The 19,447-nt window shown below is 38.2% G+C and overlaps 1 protein-coding gene across 14 annotated transcripts in view; it reads left to right on the top strand.

Annotated features, from left to right (window-relative positions):
- The window catches only part of MYBPC1 (myosin binding protein C1), a 96,074-nt gene that overhangs the window by 15,280 nt on the left and 61,347 nt on the right, over positions 1-19,447 (top strand). For 6 of the 14 annotated variants that reach the window (XM_070454056.1, XM_070454062.1, XM_070454068.1 and 3 more), the window contains exons 2-9: positions 3,646-3,687; positions 6,049-6,090; positions 6,887-6,928; positions 7,718-7,759; positions 8,550-8,591; positions 9,383-9,424; positions 17,371-17,409; positions 17,931-17,966. In XM_070454056.1, the coding sequence (XP_070310157.1) occupies positions 3,646-3,687; positions 6,049-6,090; positions 6,887-6,928; positions 7,718-7,759; positions 8,550-8,591; positions 9,383-9,424; positions 17,371-17,409; positions 17,931-17,966 (327 nt within the window). The remainder of the gene's footprint in view (positions 1-3,645; positions 3,688-6,048; positions 6,091-6,886; positions 6,929-7,717; positions 7,760-8,549; positions 8,592-9,382; positions 9,425-17,370; positions 17,410-17,930; positions 17,967-19,447) is intronic. The other 8 variants (XM_070454060.1, XM_070454061.1, XM_070454059.1 and 5 more) reach the window with 8 other exon arrangements.

Raw genomic sequence — 19,447 nt, 5'->3', positions numbered from 1 at the left:
AAGTATCTGACATAGTTGGCTGTTAGCGATGGATGAAATGTGGATTTGTTGGAAGTTGAACTAAGCCCTTTAAATTGTCATTTTGGTTTGATTTGGGAGCTGTTACATAGAACACTGGGGCTACAGACATCACAAAAATGAAGAATACACAGTCAGGGCATTTTTACAGTTTCAGTGTCTAGAAACATTCTCTTTTGTTTATTTAATTAGAATTCACCCTTGGCCTTTTTCCACAGCTTTCCTTACAAAATGGGCCTTTGTTTACAAAGATGTTGAGAAAGCATGACCAATTTGATAGTTCACATAGTGACCGAAGAATCCCTTGTTAACTTTTTTAAATCAATTCATTTAAAGTGGTTTTAGCAATAAGAAGAGGTACTAAGGAGATAGGAAAGGAATCAAAGATCCCTGTTTTTGTTTAGTTGAGAGGGACAGGAAGCATAAATATATGGGACTTCCCTGGTGATCTAGTGATTAAAATACTGCACATCCAACACCACGAGTGCAGGTTCAATCAGTGGTTGGGGAGCTAAAATCCTGCATGTTGTGAGGTGAGGCTAACAACACCCCCAAAAAACAAAAATGAAACAAATAACAAAAAAGAAACACAAATATATGGAGGCAACTGGAAAATAATTTTTTTTCCAGTTCATAAATATTTATTTAGTTTTCCCTTAATTTCTCTCAATAGTGTTTTATAAAGTTCTGCCTAAGAATTTTACACATTTTTAATTAGGTTTATTCCTAGATATTTTACTTTGTGGACTTTATTCTATAGTAAAATAATGGTATTTTTTTTTACAACATTATTTTCTACCTACCTCCAGCCTAGGAACCTTATTAAGGTAACATTATTTTAAAATATTTATTTATAAATTCAGTTGAATTTTTGTGTGTGTGTAATAATTCCATCTGAGAAATAATAAAATAATTTTTCCTCCATTGTAATCCTTCCACATATTTTTTTCATATCTTACTGCATGATTTAGAAACTGTTAAATAATTAAGGAATAAAGAGTGTGTTGTGAGTTGGTCCACAATGCCTCCAGAATAAAGAAGGGGAACAGAATGCTATAACCAGCTCTGAGAGTCTTTAAGACAGATGTCAAAAAAAACAGACCAAGATTGCCAAAGAATAATAATGGTAATAGTTACTGCTGCAAATTGTAGGGCTCTATCTACACGCCAGGAACTGTGCTGTGCATTTTACATAGGATTAGCACCCTAAGAGCTCATTTATCTTATTATCCCTATTTCATAGATGAGCATGCCAAGACTGACAGAGATTAAGGAATTGTCCTCGATTGCACAACTCATAAGATGTAAAGTCAGGGTTTGAACCTGGGTCTGTCTGACACAGTCACATGTGGAGAAAAAACAAAAGGGCAACTGGGGAGAAGATCATCACTCTTTTCAGTGGCAGAAAGGTCAGAAGGTGAAAAAAGAAACCGACTCTAGAACAGAGGGGCCGTCAGAGTGCAGTGAGAAGAGGGGGTGGCAGGAAGTGCCTGCCAGCAATGGCTTTGACCTTTAACCTGAGGAGTGTAGACCCAGCCTAGCAGGTAACAGGAGCCTTCACGAGCAGAGTAACAGGGTGCAAGTCAGTGAGAGCAGAAGTAAACCTGCCGCCGTGGGGGAAGAGACTAGAAGGCAGGGAAGCTTGCTTTTATCTCTTCGTGTGTTTCTTAATCAGAGTACAATTGCTTCCCAGTGTTGTGTTAGTTTCTGCCACGCAGCGTGAATCAGCCATAGGAACACACATGTCCCCTCCCTCGCGGAGAAGCCCGTCTTAAAGGGCTCCAGGAAGAGGTCCATGGGCATTGGGTGACAATGGCTCCGTCCAAAAGATAGAGTGTCAAAGACATTGGCTCCTCACTCTCGGTATTCTGATAGCCATGTGCAGCCTCAGCTCACCCAAAGCTGAGAGGTCAATATTAGATTTCCATTGCCACAGTCAGAGCTCTGAAAATAAAATCCTTTGACGGAGGGTTTCACCTCCGGGTTGACACTGGCAGGAAAGATCCTTTCCATGACGTGGCAAAGAAACAAAGCGTTTCTGCTGTGCCATCTATGGGACACTTGTGCTTTCACCATATCACCAAACCATACCACATCCTGCCACACTATCTTCTGCCTGTCTGTACGGTGATACGTCTTTTCTCCTTTCGTTATATTTCCCCAATAGTAAATTGTAACGTACTTGCTTATGATCATTCGGATGAAAATGCAGTAATTGTGCATTTTAAGCAGTAAGTTGGAATTTATAACCCGGCACAAAACATTAGCGATGAAAAAGGACGTTGCTGTCTCCTGGCAGCCCTGCATTCCTCCTCTCTTCATTTGCTGCTCTTGCAGTGCAGGCTGCTTCTTCTTCTGTCTCCTCCCAGCCTGCCTAGACTAAAACGGGGCACCTGGCTTGCACGGTGATGATTCTCAGACCAAACTGCTTGTTGTGAAGTATTGTCCTCTTAGCTTGGAAAGAGCCACTTATGGGGGGAAAATGTGGAAAATCATAGATCTGGACAAAGCTAAAACTCCTGGGATCCCACAATCTTCTACTACAAAAACTTTTTCTTTGATGTTTATTTATCAAACAAAAAGTAATGTTTTAAAGAGATCACCTTCATTAACTCTCTCTTCCTGCCCTAAAGTAGGAGCAGCTGATTCAGATACCCGTCACTAATTCCCTGTTCTGGGCGTCCATGGGGATTCAGCGGGGGAAATCCTATGCCCATTGTTCATAGGATATGCCTATACATATTCTTCTATTTTACTGGAATATACTTGGTTTACAAAGCAGCGTTAGTTTCTGCAGTACAATGAAGTGAATCGGCTGTATGCATGCATATACCGTCTCCTCTTGGATCTCCTTCCCATCACCCTGGACATATATTCTTCAGTAGAAGTTTCTTTAACAGACTTCACTGCCAGATTGCTATAATCCTGGGTACCCAAAGCCAAGTATAAAACCTCAAAACCAGAGCCCCGAGAACTTTGGATACATGTAGGCAAAATATCTCCAGGCACACAAACTTCCAAGAATGACTGTGACTCTGAGGGGAGCTGGTTCTCTTTCCCAGTGAACAGTGGTTTACTTCATGATAAGAGGAAGTGTGACAAAGCCAGAGGACTTTGTTCTCATCATCATTCAGAAAGAGATACTGCTGGTGGTGATGCCGCAGAGCTCTTGCTCTCTGGGGAATGGGGGGGTCTCATTTTCTGAGCACCTGGGGTTCTAAGGGACGTGCTTGGTACTCAGCGTGTCTCATTTCAGCCTCACAGCAACCCTAAACATATGAGCTAGGTGTCGTGTCCATTTTTCCAGGGAAGGGAAACAGGCTCAGTGCCATTAAATGCTCTGCCTGCCGCCCAAGATTATAACTAAGTGGAAGGACTTCTGGATGCCCATTTCACCCACGCTCTGTCCATTACTACACTCTGCCTCTCCTGGAAGTCTCCACATCTTCAAACCACATTTAGATCCTCACCTCATGCCCTATACCAAAAGACAGTGTGCCTTGGGTTGAAGCATTTCCTCTCTGGTCGGTCTCTGGAAGATGGAGTTGAGCAGAGCCTGGAGCTGTGGAAAATAACTTTTCTCAGGATAAGAGAGACTGACACTTGCATTACTCTTTTCATTTGTAGAAAATGAAGTGCTGGCCCCAGCTCCAGCTCCACCCCCAGAAGGTGAGTAAAACATTACGGTCTTACATGTTTAGTCTGCAGACACAGAACATCCATCCCAGCGTGATTTGTCCTCCATGGAAGCTGTGAGTATTAAGCTAGCTCCCGGCTGTCACGGGTTTGTAATCATAACTGTACCTTGTGTTTATATAACTTTCTTACGTTAATCTGGTTTGGATGGCACATCGTTCACTTATAAAACCTAGGAAATTATGCCAAAGTTCTTATGCTCATGCTTTCTCATTGTGGAGGCTGGGTCTCCAAGGGGCTGAAGGATTCGCAGTATTTCTTTACACATAGCTACAGGTAAACAGAGCTAAAGGTCAACACCTGTTTCCTCCTTAGTCCTGGAAGATGAGCAGCTCTTTTCTTACTTGAACTGTGTCACCACCAAGAACTTCCAGAAGCTCCCAGGGGAGTTTCCAGGAAGGTTTGGTGGCCTCGAAGGCTCAACAGCAAAGACTGCTGCAGTCCCCAGTACTCTGCTGTCGAGCAGAAGGCAACAGAAAGCAAGCAATAAAGAGTCCCAGTGACTTTGGCAGGGAGAGGGGGTGTCTAGCAACACAAGTGAAGCCTGCTTTTTTTATCCAACACCTAAGGAAGAGAATGAGATTGGAAGAATGGCAAGTTCCAATGGAGTCTCCAGGACCATTTTTTCTGCCTACTCAAATAGCCCTCATGGTGGAGGCAACCAGAATTACATGCATTTTCCTATGAAGACGGGCTTCCCTGGCGGCTCAGACAGTAAAGAATCTGCCTACAATATGGGAGACCTGGGTTCAGTCCCTGGCTCGGGAAAATCCTCTGGATCGAGAAGATCCACTGGAGTGGCTACCCACTCCAGTATTCTTGCCTGGGAAATCCCATGGACAGAGGAGCCTGGCGGGTCATAGTCCATAGGGTTGCAGAGTCGGATGTGACCGAGCAACAACACTTTCACTTTTCTTTACCCATCAAGGCACCAAAGTGCCCTCTCTCAGAAGATGAGAAACTGGAATCCATTCAATAATTATTCACAGGATATTTTCCATATGCCCTAGCCCTTCAGAAGGATAGAGAGCTTACTGATAGCTGTGTGCAAATATACTGTGTTTAGAGTGGAGGAACTCTTAGTAGGAAACAGTCCCCTGTATTCAGTTTGCTTACAGCCAATTAGATAATAAAATACGGCCCAGAGAACAATTAAATAAGATACACTGGTGGCTCAGTGGTAGAGAATTTGCCTGCCAATGCAGGAGATGCAGTTTCAATCCCTGGGTCAGAAAGATCCCCTGGAGAAGGAATTGGCAACCCACTCCAGTATTCTTGCCTGGAGAATCCCATGGAAAGAGAAGCCTGGCAGACTACAGTCCACGGGGTCACAAACAGCTGGACACGACTGAAGTGTCTTAGCATTCATGCAAAATAAATGAAACAGCCTCAGTGTCATTTAGTTCAAACGGGGGCAAGCTCAAGTTTAGTTTTCTTTCAAATCTATGACGGTCTTCTTAGGAACTTCTTTGGTATGTTTTCTCCTTGCACATACAGACTTTTTAAAATTTATTTTGCCAGTGCTGAGGACACAGAACCTGCAGGCCAATACAGATACAACCTTGCCTTTCTCTTCTCCAGATCAGCAGCTGTCGCTGGATCACTGTAAAGTTTCCCTTGCTATGCCACATTTCATGTTTATTATGCAATACTGACCCCCTGTTCCTAAAACAAGTCTTCTCCCAAACTCTGGTAAAATTATCCGTATTAGTTCATTCAGATTCATATGTCTATTCATCAATCAGAAAAAAACAGAGAGAGAGAGAAAATTCATGGTTGAAACAATTCTTTTCTTGCATAAACTATAAGTCAGACACCATTTGTAGGTACCTAAACAATTGATAATACAATTTTAATTAGAGATGCAAGCCAGAGGGTCTCAACTGATAAAATCTGCTCTTGTGTTGCATTTTTTTTGCCACACAATTAACCAAGAAGGTTCGAAGAAGGTTCTTCAAAAAGTCTATCCCTTTTTGGGGTCTAAAATGAAGTGATCAACATTTTATACTCATTCCATACCAGCATGTTATAACGTGGTCTCAGCATAGCTAAGCTATTTTAAGGAAATCTGTATTGCATGTTTCTATGTGTACTTTTCTTCAACATGATCAGATTTATTAACTGTTTTTATTAAAAGTTTAATGTGACTCTACATTATCATTCTTCAATTCATAATAATTCACATACAGTGTAATAAAGGAGCATGCAGCATCATTTCTGCTCTGTTCTGTTGTCATTAATTTCTTGATTTCCCCCCTTCACCTCATTGCTTATCACACAATTGAATGCTTTATTTAAGATACTTTATAAAATGTGCTTGTACTTCCCACACAGAACCAAATAAAGAGAAGGAGGCTGGAACTGCACCAGCAAAAGGTGAGTTGAAGAGAGGAAGAGTGAGAATGTATTCAACAAAGTTAGAAGCAGAAAGAGCTTGATCATCATCGCCAAGGAGGCCCCATAGAATGTGTCCTTATTAGTTAACTATGATTCCAGATGTCTATTCATCAATTTTTAAAGAGAGAGAGAATTTATATTTGAAACAATTCTTCTCTTACATATACCATAAGTCAGTCACTGTCTGCAGAATTCTAAACTCATATGATTCTAAATGGAGAGATACAAACCAGAGGGTCTCAACTGATAGAATTTTATTTCTTGCTCTTGTATTTATTGCCACTCAACTCAACTGAGAAGATTAATATGGGCACCCAAATATTTTCTTTGAAACCACTATACAGTTGCAGATTTTATCCCCGACTTTTTAATATTATCTAGAGGTCTGAACTATTGGACTTCAATCTTTCTTAAAATGTCTGTCTATTGTTGGAGTCTAAAATGAAGTGATCCGTACATTATGCAATTTCCACACCAGTATGTTGTAATATGGTCTCAGGATAGCTAAGCTATTTTGGCAAAATCTATTTTGCATGATTTTATGTACACTTTCCCCCCCCCAGGTGATCAGATTTATTAGCTGCTTTAATTATGCTTAATGTGACTCTATTATAATTTACCAATTTGTAATTCACGTATAGCATATTAAAGAAGTGCATAGCATCATTCATGCTCCATTCTGTTGTCCTTAATTCTTCTCTCCCCACCTCCACCTCGTGAAATGAAATGCTTTCTTTAAGATACTTTATAAAATGTGCTTGTACTTTCCACACAGAACCAAACAAAGAGAAGGAGGCTGGACCTGCACCAGCAAAAGGTGAGTTGGGGGAGGAGAATGAGGCTGAATTCAGTAAAGTTAGAAGCAGAAAGAGCTTGGTCATGGTTACCAGGGGGCCCCATAGAATGTGTCCTTATTAGTTAGCTATGATTCAGATGTCTATTCCTCAATTTTTAAAGAGAGAGAGAGAATTCATGGTTGAAACAATTCTTTCCTTACATATACCACAAGTCAGACACTGCAGGATTCTAGACTCCTATGATTCTAAATGGAGAGATACAAACCAGAGGGTCTCAACTGATAGAATCTGATGTTCTTGCTCTTGCATTGTATTTATTGCCACTCAACTCAACCGAAAAGGTTAATATGGGCACCCAAATATTCTTTGAAATCACTGTACAATTGCAGATTTTACCCCTGACTTTTTAATATTATCTGGAAGTGCAAACTATTGGACTTCAAGCTTTCTTTAAAAGTCTGTTTCTTATTGGAGTCTAAAATGAAGTGATCAAACTTTATATTATTTTCAAGCCAGTATGTTATACTATGATCCCAGCATAGTTAAGCTATTTTAGCAAAATCTGTTTTGCATGGTTTTATGTCTACTTTTTCCCCAAGATGATCAGGTTCATTAGCTGCTTTAATTAAGTTCATATGTGATTCAATAATTTCCCAATTTGCAATTCACATATAGCATATTAAAGGAGTGCATAGCATCATTCATGCTCCGTTCTGTTGTCCTTAATTCTTCTCTCCCCACCTCCACCTCGTGAAATGAAATGCTTTCTTTAAGATACTTTATAAAATGTGCTTGTACTTTCCACACAGAACCAAACAAAGAGAAGGAGGCTGGACCTGCACCAGCAAAAGGTGAGTTGAGGGAGGAGAATGAGGCTGAATTCAGTAAAGTTAGAAGCAGAAAGAGCTTGGTCATGGTTACCAGGGGGCCCCATAGAATGTGTCCTTATTAGTTAGCTATGATTCAGATGTCTATTCCTCAATTTTTAAAGAGAGAGAGAGAATTCATGGTTGAAACAATTCTTTTCTTACATATACCACAAGTCAGACACTGCAGGATTCTAGACTCCTATGATTCTAAATGGAGAGATACAAACCAGAGGGTCTCAACTGATACAATCTGATGTTCTTGCTCTTGCATTGTATTTATTGCCACTCAGCTCAACCGAGAAGGTTAATATGGGCACCCAAATATTCTCTTTGAAACCACTGTACAATTGCAGATTTTACCCCTGACTTTTTAATATTATCTGGAAGTGCAAACTATTGGACTTCAAGCTTTCTTTAAAAGTCTGTTTCTTGTTGGAGTCTAAAATGAAGTGATCAAACTTTATATTATTTTCAAGCCAGTATGTTATAATATGATCCCAGCATAGTAAGCTATTTTAGCAAAATCTGTTTTGCATGGTTTTATGTATACTTTTTCCCCAAGATGATCAGGTTTATTAGCTGCTTTAATTAAGTTCATATATGATTCAATAATTTCCCAATTTGCAATTCATGTATAGCATATTAAAGGAGTGCATAGCATCATTCATGCTCCATTCTGTTATCATTAATTCTTCTCTCCCCACCTCCACCTCGTGAAATGAAATGCTTTCTTTAAGATACTTTATAAAATGTGCTTGTACTTTCCACACAGAACCAAATAAAGAGAAGGAGGCTGGACCTGCACCAGCAAAAGGTGAGTTGGAGGAGGGAGAGTGAGGCTGAATTCAGTAAAGTTAGAAGCAGAAAGAGCTTGGTCATGGTTACCAGGGGGCCCCATAGAATGTGTCCTTATTAGTTAGCTATGATTCAGATGTCTATTCCTCAATTTTTAAAGAGAGAGAGAGATTAATGGTTGAAACAATTCTTACATATACCACAAGTCAGACACTGCAGGATTCTAGACTCCTATGATTCTAAATGGAGAGATACAAACCAGAGGGTCTCAACTGATAGAATCGGATGTTCTTGCTCTTGCATTGTATTTATTGCCACTCAGCTCAACCAAGAAGATTAATACAGGCACCCAAATATTCTCTTTGAAACCACTGTACAATTGCAGATTTTATCCCTGACTTTTTAATATTATCTGAGGTCCAAACTATTGGACTTCAAACTTTCTTAAAAAGCCTGTCTCTCGTTGGAGTCTAAAATGAAGTGATCAAACTTTATACTATTATCAAACCAGTATGTTATAATATGGTCCTAGCATAGCTAAGCTATTTTAGCAAAATCTGTTTTGCATGATTTTGTGAACACTTTTTCCCCAAGATGATGAAATTTATTAGCTGCTTTCACTAAGTTTATATGTGATTCTATAATTCCCCAATTTGCAATTCATGTACAGCATATTAAAGGAGTGCATAGCATCATTCATGCTCCTTCTGTTGTCCTTAATTCTCTCCCCACCTCCACCCCGTTGCTTATCACACAATGAAATACTCTCTTTAACGTATTTTTTAAAGTATGCTTGTACTTTCCACACAGAACCAAATAAAGAAAAGGAGGCCGGAACTTCACCAGGAAAAGGTGAGTTAGAGGGAGGGAGAGTGAAGCTGAATTCAACAAAGCTAGAACCAGAAGGAGCTCAGCAAGGGTTACCATGGAGGCCCCAAAGAACTTCTCTGCAGTGTGTTTCATCAGTGTGGTTTAGAGTCTTCCTTTGCCTCTTATCTCCCCAACCTAATCAACATTAACGACGAATGGTGCCTTGAGCAGTTTTCATCACATTTTCAAAAGAAAAGCAGCAATGACACAATCACAAGCACTTGCTGGGATGCCAGCAAACTTATTAGTAGTTTCCAAGTTCCCATGTGCATGTGAAGGAAAAGAGATGTCTGGTTTTCTTGGGATTACACTAATTTGGAAAGCTTTCTTGATTACCCAGATTTTTTTTAATTGAATGTTTTCATGTTAGTGTGTAAACTGTTATAGGTTTCACTAGTAATTTTGAAAACTAGCATCCCATTTTGTAACACTTTGTATTCATGTAGATTTATAGAATGAGTCATATAGAGGGATAATACAAGTTTAAGCAAGCATCATGTTACTCCCTATTGAATTGGAAGCATTCATTTCTGTACTATTATTCTAGTCTCACTTTATATGGGGGTAGTCTAGTTTTAGAAAATGAATAATCTTTACCATATACTTTTTCATGGATCCATGAAATACTAAGTCCTTTGTTTCCCTATGGAGGAAGTCGTTGTCATTCCTGACCATTTGTTTCAAGTCAAGGAGCATTAGTCTCTATAGAAGAAAGTTTCCACTGAGGTGGATGACAATTTTGCTTTGTACATCCGTATCAACATTTAAAATTTTTATTTGGTATTTGTGCAATGAAAAAGATGGTTTAAATTCTGGAATAATCCATTATTTCTCTTTTTTTCTGGAAACCCCTTCTGTTTGTTCTTACTATGTTAAATTTCATTAACTAATTCCTATGATATTATTATCTTCTATACATTAGTAAAATACTTTTTTTCTTTCTTTCAGTAAATTGGACCACTTTTCTTCAGCTAACTTGAATTTACAGCTCTCATAAATGAATACCTAATGTTAGTACAGTCACTTTGTCCTTGACCTTCAGGGGCTTCCATGGATAGTAACATGAATGCTAATCCCGGCCACACGGACCAGTCTGAAGGTTATTTGCTTATGGAATGCAGAGAGTGCAAACTCCTAGAACCACCTAGAATCCACAAGATGGGTTCAAGGAGGTTTGGACATCCTGGCTGAAGCTATTGTAACATTATTCTTTACAAGGCTGATAGTGTCCCCCTGTTTCCAGATTTGGAAAGGTGCTTGGACCAGGCTGTAAGGCTTAACCAACAGAGCAGATGATGTAATCCCAGAAGGCAAACAGTCAAAGTTTTAACAAAGCCTGTGCCTGACCCTTCATCTGAAAAGCCATATTATATTTGTATGTTTAAATGAGAAAATGCCTACCTTTAAGTTAAAATCAACCAACCGACCAGTCTACCAATCCAAAAAGCTCTTTATGCAGAACATAATATGATGAAAGAGCAAGGTCATATGACCAAGAAGGGCATTTTGAAATTGGTAACATTTTTTTTTCTGACATTTGCAGAAGTTAAACAAGGTCATGGCCACATGCAGTCACATGCTTAGGAACATAGACTGCCATGTATGTGTTTGCTCTACATGCCTAGAAAGCAAATCAATTTAGGATAGAAAGTGACATCCCTAAATAAAGAAGATAGGTGGTGGAAGTTACTTCTAAATATCCAGTCCCCTTCAATTATTACTTACTTTCATCAAAGACAGGGAAATTTCAAAGAAAATACTCAAGTGAAAAGTAGACACAATAATCATTGCTACATATATAGCCCTGGTTGAGAAAGAATTCTTGCATGAGCGTAAGCAAGACTGACACGTGCAAAAGACCTGCCTTCCAGTTTACACTAGAATTGCTGTCCTTCACCCTCCCCCAACCCTCAGTCCATCTAATTGTTTTTAATCATTCAAGGGCAGGTGCCACTTTTTCCCATGACCATCCTAACTTACTTTCACTTCCTCTTCTTTCTCCTGATTTTTCTTGGATTGTGTGTGTCACTAAATCACCCTTTTCTCCACTTAATCTTGTATTAATTGTTCACTCCTTTTCCTAACAGGCTGTAAGCTTTGTGATGGTCAGGCACCAAGTTTTAACACCTCTTTGGACCTCTCATCTCATTTCTTCCAGCATCTGGCAGAGAGCTGCATATGGCGATCCCCTAATAAATACCTGTAGATTGAATGATCAGTTGCATTTCCATGCTGACTTAGCTGCTGAGCGTACAGACAATGGTAATCTAGATAGATTTTTATTTCCATTTGCTGGGCAGGAGGATGAACACCCATCCCACGCATGCTCTTAGTAAGGTTTGGCATGGGATGCCAGTGCTGTGTATTGTGTGTGCTCATCCTAAGACCACACAGATGATATAAGATCAGCCCATTTAACATTATTGGAAATGGTCACATCTGGATTAGAATATTTCTTGCACTTTAGTGTACTATCTAATTAGTTGAAGTATATTCAGTTAATAGCTCCAAGATGCTCGCTATTAAGAACATTCATTAGATTGATTGTAGTTCCATCAGGGCAAAGAGAGAACAAAAAGCCGTCAATCTTCCTTTATACCACATACGTGACATACATTCTGGGCTTAACCTGACCTTCATTAATAGAGTCATAGAGGGCACATCATTAATCATGGCTCTCTCTGATGATATTAATCCAAATTAATTTAAAAAAAGAGAATAACATCCATAGCAAAGCCATCTTAATATCTTTTCCAGATTGATTGCATCATTCTGTGACAACTTGGCAATGTTCTGAAATTTTTTTTTTTTTTTGTAGTTGCAGAATGTTGTTTGGTTCTGATATCAATCTTACCAGTAGTATTTGTGATTAGATGTGCCAACTTTTCACATCTACTGAGCCTCTGGTAAACAGCTGATTTCTCAGGAAGTGGTTTATTATTTGTTTATATTTGCTTGTTTGCCCCTGAACTTTACTATATAGGTATCCTGTTCCCTAATACTGCTCACTGTCTTGGAATTGAAATGATCAAGATGACAATAAAGAAATGGGTTTAACCAAACAGCAACATTGGAATTTAGATATCCCTTCGGAGTGATCATACTGGAAGATAATGTCCTTGAAAAAATAATGCTGCTGTGGCTTAGAATTCTTCCGAAATAATCACAGGTAGCAAATCAGTGGAAAGCTAAGTATAGTATCTATATCCTCAGTGGGGCCAGAGATCTGCCTTCTATTCCAATATTCATTTATTCATCTCAGGTATCCACTGAGTATTGGCTATGTGCCAGGGGCAGGTCTGGGAATTGGGTCTTGCTCTCCTAGAGCCAATTTTAGGGAGCTTTAGAGGGAAGAATGGGCTTCCTTGGTGGCTCAGATGGTAAAGAATCTGTCCTGCAATGTGGGCGACCCAGGTTTGATCCCTGGGCAGAGAAGATCCTGTGGAGAAGGGAATGGTTACCCACTCCAGTATTCTTGCCTGGAGAATTCCATGGACAGAGGAGCCTGGTGGGCTACATGGGATCGCATGGGGTCCATGCAACCTGGGGTCGCAAAGAGTCAGACACAACAGAAGCACTCACACTTTCACTTTTCAGAGAGGAGAATACCATTAGTAGAGGACGGTGGATTTCAGCTTTGGAAGTAGACAGCTGCGGTGGAGAGCCATGGGTGGGGAATAATGTGGTGCGCAAGTGAGGTCATACTTTTTCCTTTTGATCATCCAACATCATATGTGTGAACTTAGTCTAATGAGACTGAGTCTCTTCTGTGCCGAAATGATTAGCCCTGTGGGACATTTCAAGTCTGGTCCTATGAGTGGTTCTGCATCTATCAGTAGCATTAGAATCAGACATCAGTTTGCAGATCAGTACTCATCCTAATGCCTAAGTTCTGATATATATTTTTTAATTTTGAAGCTTATCATTTTATAGCCAGTATATTTATAGCCGATAAGGCCAGCTGGGATTGTTACTGCCACTCTTTATTTTCCTTCCAGAGAAAAAACTGCCCTTGGTTATTGCTGCAACAGAAATGAAAACTTTTTCCCCAGGCATTTTCATTAACGTTACCATGAACTATCACGAATGAACCCTGTGTGTGTTCACTGTCTCATAACTTGAGATGAAGAGCCTATTTTGGCATGAATGTGGTTGTTGGATGAGGAAGTGAGTCAGCAGAAGTTCCAGCAAATTTCTTCTAAATGATATGATTTCTGAAATGAAATGATTTTTTTCTTCCTTTAGGTCCATTTACATCTGCAATAACATTGTCTTGGTCTGTATATTCTAACTACATGATTTATTTATAATGAATTTTGTTAAAAAAGTATGACTATACTTCAACATTTCAAAACACAGCCATTATAAAATCAAACATTGATTTAATAGATTTGGGGGGCCACTCATTAAATAAATGCATTTATAGTACAGTGAATCCTGATTTCAGAAGCACCGAAGTGTGAAGACGTGTGTCTTATTCAGAAAACACCATAAATTAATCAAATGTCTCAAAACATGATGAATTAATGTTAGCTGTTTTTGTTATTGCCTTCCATATTGATTGTTGTTGTTGCTGTTTTTATTTTGGTAACATATGCCGATATTTACTACAACTGACTATCCTGCTTGAGGAGTTCATAAATTCATCTATATGAAACAAAGTATTATACCTGTATTTAATTGAGGTTTGTTTACAGTACATTTTAACTGTATATATTCTAAAATCTCAGCAATTGTCCTAAGTGTGCATACTTTAAAAATTAATTTTAAAAAGGCAATTTAAGTCAAACATAGGTAGGAGTTATATTATGCCCAAGAGAGCTTGGAGAATTATAGGAATGGATACCGTCTACATCTCTGGGGTTCTTTCCCTCACTTTCCAGATTTTTCATATGGAACCCCTGAAAATTCCCGGCTTGTAACATGAGTTCTTTCTCCATTTTCCAGGTGTTCTTCATCAGAAACTTCAGTGTTGAAAGAACTATTTTTATGATTTTGCAAATGCTGTTTTCCCATGACTTAGAGACATAAAATTCAACTTTGGTAAACTTCTCTTCTGTGTGGCTCGGGAAGAGAGTTCTGTTGCTTTCAATTTGTCATTCACATGGGCCATATCTTCAGCCAAAAACAGATGTTTAAGCTTTCATCACCATTGTAGATGCTTTTAAATACAAATAAGAAAATATGACATATTTTGCATTTTTTGTTTGAAAATGATCTTTGTATAATGCCACACCTTTCATATGTGTGATGTTGGATTAAGCAGATCCCAAAAGAGTTGGATATTCAATTTTCCTCCAAGCAGTAGAACCTGTTTTTCTATGGTACGTAAGAAAAAAATTCAACCAGGCAATTTTTTTTAAGGAGTTTAGGTCAGAATCCCAACAGCTTAATTTTATTTCCCAATCTAAAAGATGACAGGAACAAAACTACTTTATTATTTTTTTGATGTCAACATTTAAGTTTTATTTATTTATTTTAAATTCCATCTCAATGTTAATTGGAGGATAATTACTTTACAATACTGTGATGGTTTCTGCCCTATTTCGACATGAATCAGCCACAGGCATACCCACATGCCCTCCCTCTCACCGCCCTCCCCAGCCTACCTCTCGAGGTTGTCACAGAACACCAGCTTTGGGTTCTGCTTTATTTATTTATTTTGACCGTGCCACATGGCTTGCAGGATCTCAGTTTCCTGACCACAGGTTAAATCCAGGCCACAGAATTGAAAGGCTGTGATGTTTTCTATGTGGTGCCTTAATAGTCGAAAATAGTTGTGCACGTTCCTCAAATAGTGTTATAATTTAGTGGACTTTGAAACTACTCACCCATCAAATTTTTGCTTAGTATGTGGCTTCTCTTTTCATGTTAGTTTTATGAAAGTGTGTACTCTTTTCCCAATCATTTGCATTCTAAACAAGTAACTCAAGGGTTCATTAGGGTTCACCAGGCACTGTGCATAACGTAAACAACAACCATGCCTGTATAAAATGCAGTGTTCGTTTCACTCAAAATGGTTCTAGTTCCTAGTTAATATATAAGAAAGGAAGCTGCTTTCTAGGATTTGGCTGCACTTTAAAACCTCATTTTTAAGAATTTTTACAGGACTTTAAATCAAGATTCTTTATGTATTTTAGTAAATAAAGGCCTTCAAATAGGTTACACGAATAAAATACTACATACTGAGTTAAATGTATGGCAAATAATATAGAGACATTGCAAGGCATTTTATTTTTGGTTATATAAAATTTTAATTATATAAATTTTCTGAAATGCAGAATTACCCTAAGAGCTCAGAAATACCTCAGTTCAGTTCAGTTGCTCAGTAATATCTGACTCTCTGCGATCCCACGGATTGTAGCGCTCCAGGCTTCCCAGTCCATCACCAACTCCTGGAGCTTGCTCAAAGTTGCAGAAATATCTAGACTTCCCTAAATGCAAAGAGTTTGTGGAAAGTAAATGGATATTCCAGGAGAAAAGGATTCAAACATGAACTAAGTTTGGGAAATGCTAATACTGTATCATTTCTGATCTCCATCCTCATGAGCACTGAAGACTTTGAGATACCCTTCAGTAATCGCATACAAACACTCTAAAACACAAACATGTAACTTTATTTAGCCTAGTGTTTCCCAAGCTTCTTTGACCAAAGAGATCTTCCTCTGAAGAATCTTCAATCCCACAATATCCAGTGAATCACCTTTTACGTTCTAAAGATATGACATTAAGGTTTTCTATACATTACATTAGTTATTTTGTTTAAAAAGTAGTAAAACACATCTTCGGTTGACAGTTTAAGAAATTTCAGACTAGTAAATAATAGATGTTGTAAATATACTAATATGTTATACCTGTGCTATTTTACTTCTTGTCAGGACTTTATTAACCACTTTTTTAGTCAATAGTCTCATGCGTTTGTTTTCTCTACCCTATTTTATATAGTCATTTAAGTTAGTATTTTGAAGGCCACAATTATTCTAGTATTTTAAGTACAAAGATTATTATTATTTACACTAAGACTAGTCTCTATGCTTTGGAAGGAAAGGAGCAGAAGTTTAGATAAACACCAAATACCTATTTAACCATCTAAAATGTAAGACACTTTGAAATTCAGACATTTTCTAAAAGGAAATATTCAGTGTTTTTGTACAAACACTACAGGGATATTTTGAATTTTTTAAATGGGTAAATATTGGATTGGCTAAAAAATTCGTGTTTTTCTGTAAGATGTTACAGAAAAATACAAACAAATTTTTTGCCCAACCCAATATCTTATAAATGTATGTAAAGTATTTGTAAATAGTTTACAAATTGGTAAATATTTTTCAGATTATGTTGTCCAACACCAATATAACCTTGGGAAAAGATAGATAAAATTTCTATAATAACTACTGGTGAACTTAGTATAACAAATTGATACATACTAGTTATTGTTGACTTTTGTTTCCTAAATATAGAAGAAGAATTAATTATAAGGCTTTCTGAGGGCATTGAGTTATCAAACTATATAAAAACATATATGCTTTTATGTCTGTGTTCAAATGAATGTGGTATATGAGTTATGCTGTCAGTGACTTTCGCTACAAAATAACTCAAAATGCACCTCCACTGTTGATTTCATCGAGGTTAGATAGTTTGCATTAATTTTGTTTCTAATTTACAAGTACATAAAACATTTGCATAGAATACCATTTTTAAAGCTACTTTCATTGAGATTATCCAAGTCTCTCACTCTTTTACAACATTTATTTATTTTTCTCTTTCGCCTGCCGTTTAATCTTTCAGGTGCCAAGTCCTCTAAGGCTTACTCATCAGTTGAGTGTTTTGTATAGTTTCTCTTCTTCTTTTGCAGATTTCTCTTTTCCCAGGATACTCAGGATGAAGTTCTTTTCTCCTTGACTTTTGATTCCTCTTTCTTATTTCAGATGAAGAGGACGTCTCCCCTCCTGGTGCCCTGCCTCCAGGTTAGGATGATTCCAACTCCTTTCCCCACTTTGCAATGCATTATTGATTGACAGCTAAGGTGATGGGTTGACAGAGTTGCTCGATGAGATCAAACTCAGAACAGGGTCCCCCCTTCTTGCCCGTGCCAAAGAGGGAAAATGTTGGCTTTGAGGGCAATTTTTTTTTTTTTTAAATCAGAAACTTTTTAAAAAGAGGCTTTCTTTGTGAAATAAAAGTAGTAACTCTTGGATATAAATTTTAGGGGCAAAAATGTGTTTCATCTCCAGCTGTATACTCTTTTTCCCTTGTTCTTTAGATATGTGGATTTGTAAAACTTAATTATTGTTTTTTAAATAGGACACATACCTTTTATAAATGTTTTCAAAGTTGAAGCTCTACTGATTTTCCATCCAGACCAACTTCTAGTGTCTTTTCTCCCTATCATCAAAAGAGACAGGATTTGGGGGATCCTAGAAGGTTAAAGCCAGCGTTCCATTTTCTCCCCTCCCCTTGTGTCATCCAAATCACACTTTCCTTTCAGGTTTGGGTAGTCGGGCTCTGGAAAGAAAAGATTCAGGTGAGCACACAGCGGAAGCAAGGTGTCTCGACCTCATCCTAATATAGTAATCACTAATGATGTCATTTCTTGAAGCTGTATTTGATTCTAATCTTGGTTTTATTCAGTTTGTAGCTTTTATAGCAGTCTTTCATTACATTTCTCTGACTAGAAAACTAATGCATTAAGAAACAATTAATTTTGCATGATACACATACACACACCCCCATACAAATTCAGAAATCTAGCCACATACAACACAGGTTCCTTTGTTTCATTATCATTATCATTTTAACATTTGGCAGATACATAGAGACGAAGAGACTTTTATTTTATTTTTTTTCCATTTATTTTTATTAGTTGGAGGCTAATCACTTTACAACATTGCAGTGGTTTTTGTCATACATTGAAATGAATTAGCCATGGATTTACATGTATTCCCCAGCCCGGTCCCCCCTCCCACCTCCCTCTCACCCGATCCCTCTGGGTCTTCCCAGTGCACCAGGCCCGAGTACTTGTCTCATGCATCCAACCTGGGCTGGTGATCTGTTTCACCCTAGATAATATACATGTTTCGATGCTGTTCTCTCGAAACATCCCACCCTCGCCTTCTCCCACAGAGTCCACAAGTCTGTTCTATACATCTGAGTCTACGAAGAGACTTTTAAAATCACCATTCTGGGGATGTATTGACATTGGATAACAATTCCTATTTTTCTAGAAATTTACATACACTTAAAAAGAATACTGCCAAATGTAACTTGATGTAGCCACAATTCTGGATGATTATTTATTCTTTCATTTATCCAACAATTGTGTTTGAGTGAGGACTGATTCTGCTATGGACCTCTTTGTGGGTGGGGCATTTTTGCAGACCCTTTCTGAGACAGAAACAAGCAAAACAGAAAATCCAAGTCCTCACATTTCAAATATTAATGGCCACTCTGCACTATCACAAATATACACAACATAAAATTTTAACATCAACTTGAGTATTTTTAAAAATTGTATAATCATGTGAAAACATTGCTTAACTTCACTGTGAAAATGATGGTCTGTGGATAGGAATACTAAGCATGATTGACACATGGGAACTAAAATAACTAAATCTACATTTCCTCCTTTTCAAGAAACATTAATAGGTTGAGTGTTGGCAATCCATGCACTTTTTTTTCCCCAGTTATTAGTTGCTGAAACTGAACTTCCTTTCATTCAGCTCTCAGAGACAGAAGAACTTTCTACAGTTCTCTCTCCTGCTCTCCTCATTGGACAGCTGATTGATACCTCCTAAGCACCTGGAGTGCAAACTAGAAAATGCAAAATAAGCTTCATTTCCAGATTGTCTGTCTTCATGGGAAAGCCTCAAAGAGATTATTTCTCCTTCTGTTTTTCTAGTTTTTCCCCTTTCTTACAGGATGATCCTAGAGTTCTTGAAATCTGTGCCTGCAGGTCACGATCTGTTACTTAATTGTCAAGCTAAGGCCACATCATACAAGCATCAT

The sequence above is a fragment of the Odocoileus virginianus genome, chromosome 23, assembly GCF_023699985.2.
Source record: "Odocoileus virginianus isolate 20LAN1187 ecotype Illinois chromosome 23, Ovbor_1.2, whole genome shotgun sequence".
Taxonomy (NCBI): domain Eukaryota; kingdom Metazoa; phylum Chordata; class Mammalia; order Artiodactyla; family Cervidae; genus Odocoileus; species Odocoileus virginianus.
The sequence above is the reverse complement of the archived record's forward strand: the minus strand, read 5'-3'. Positions and strand labels throughout refer to the sequence as shown.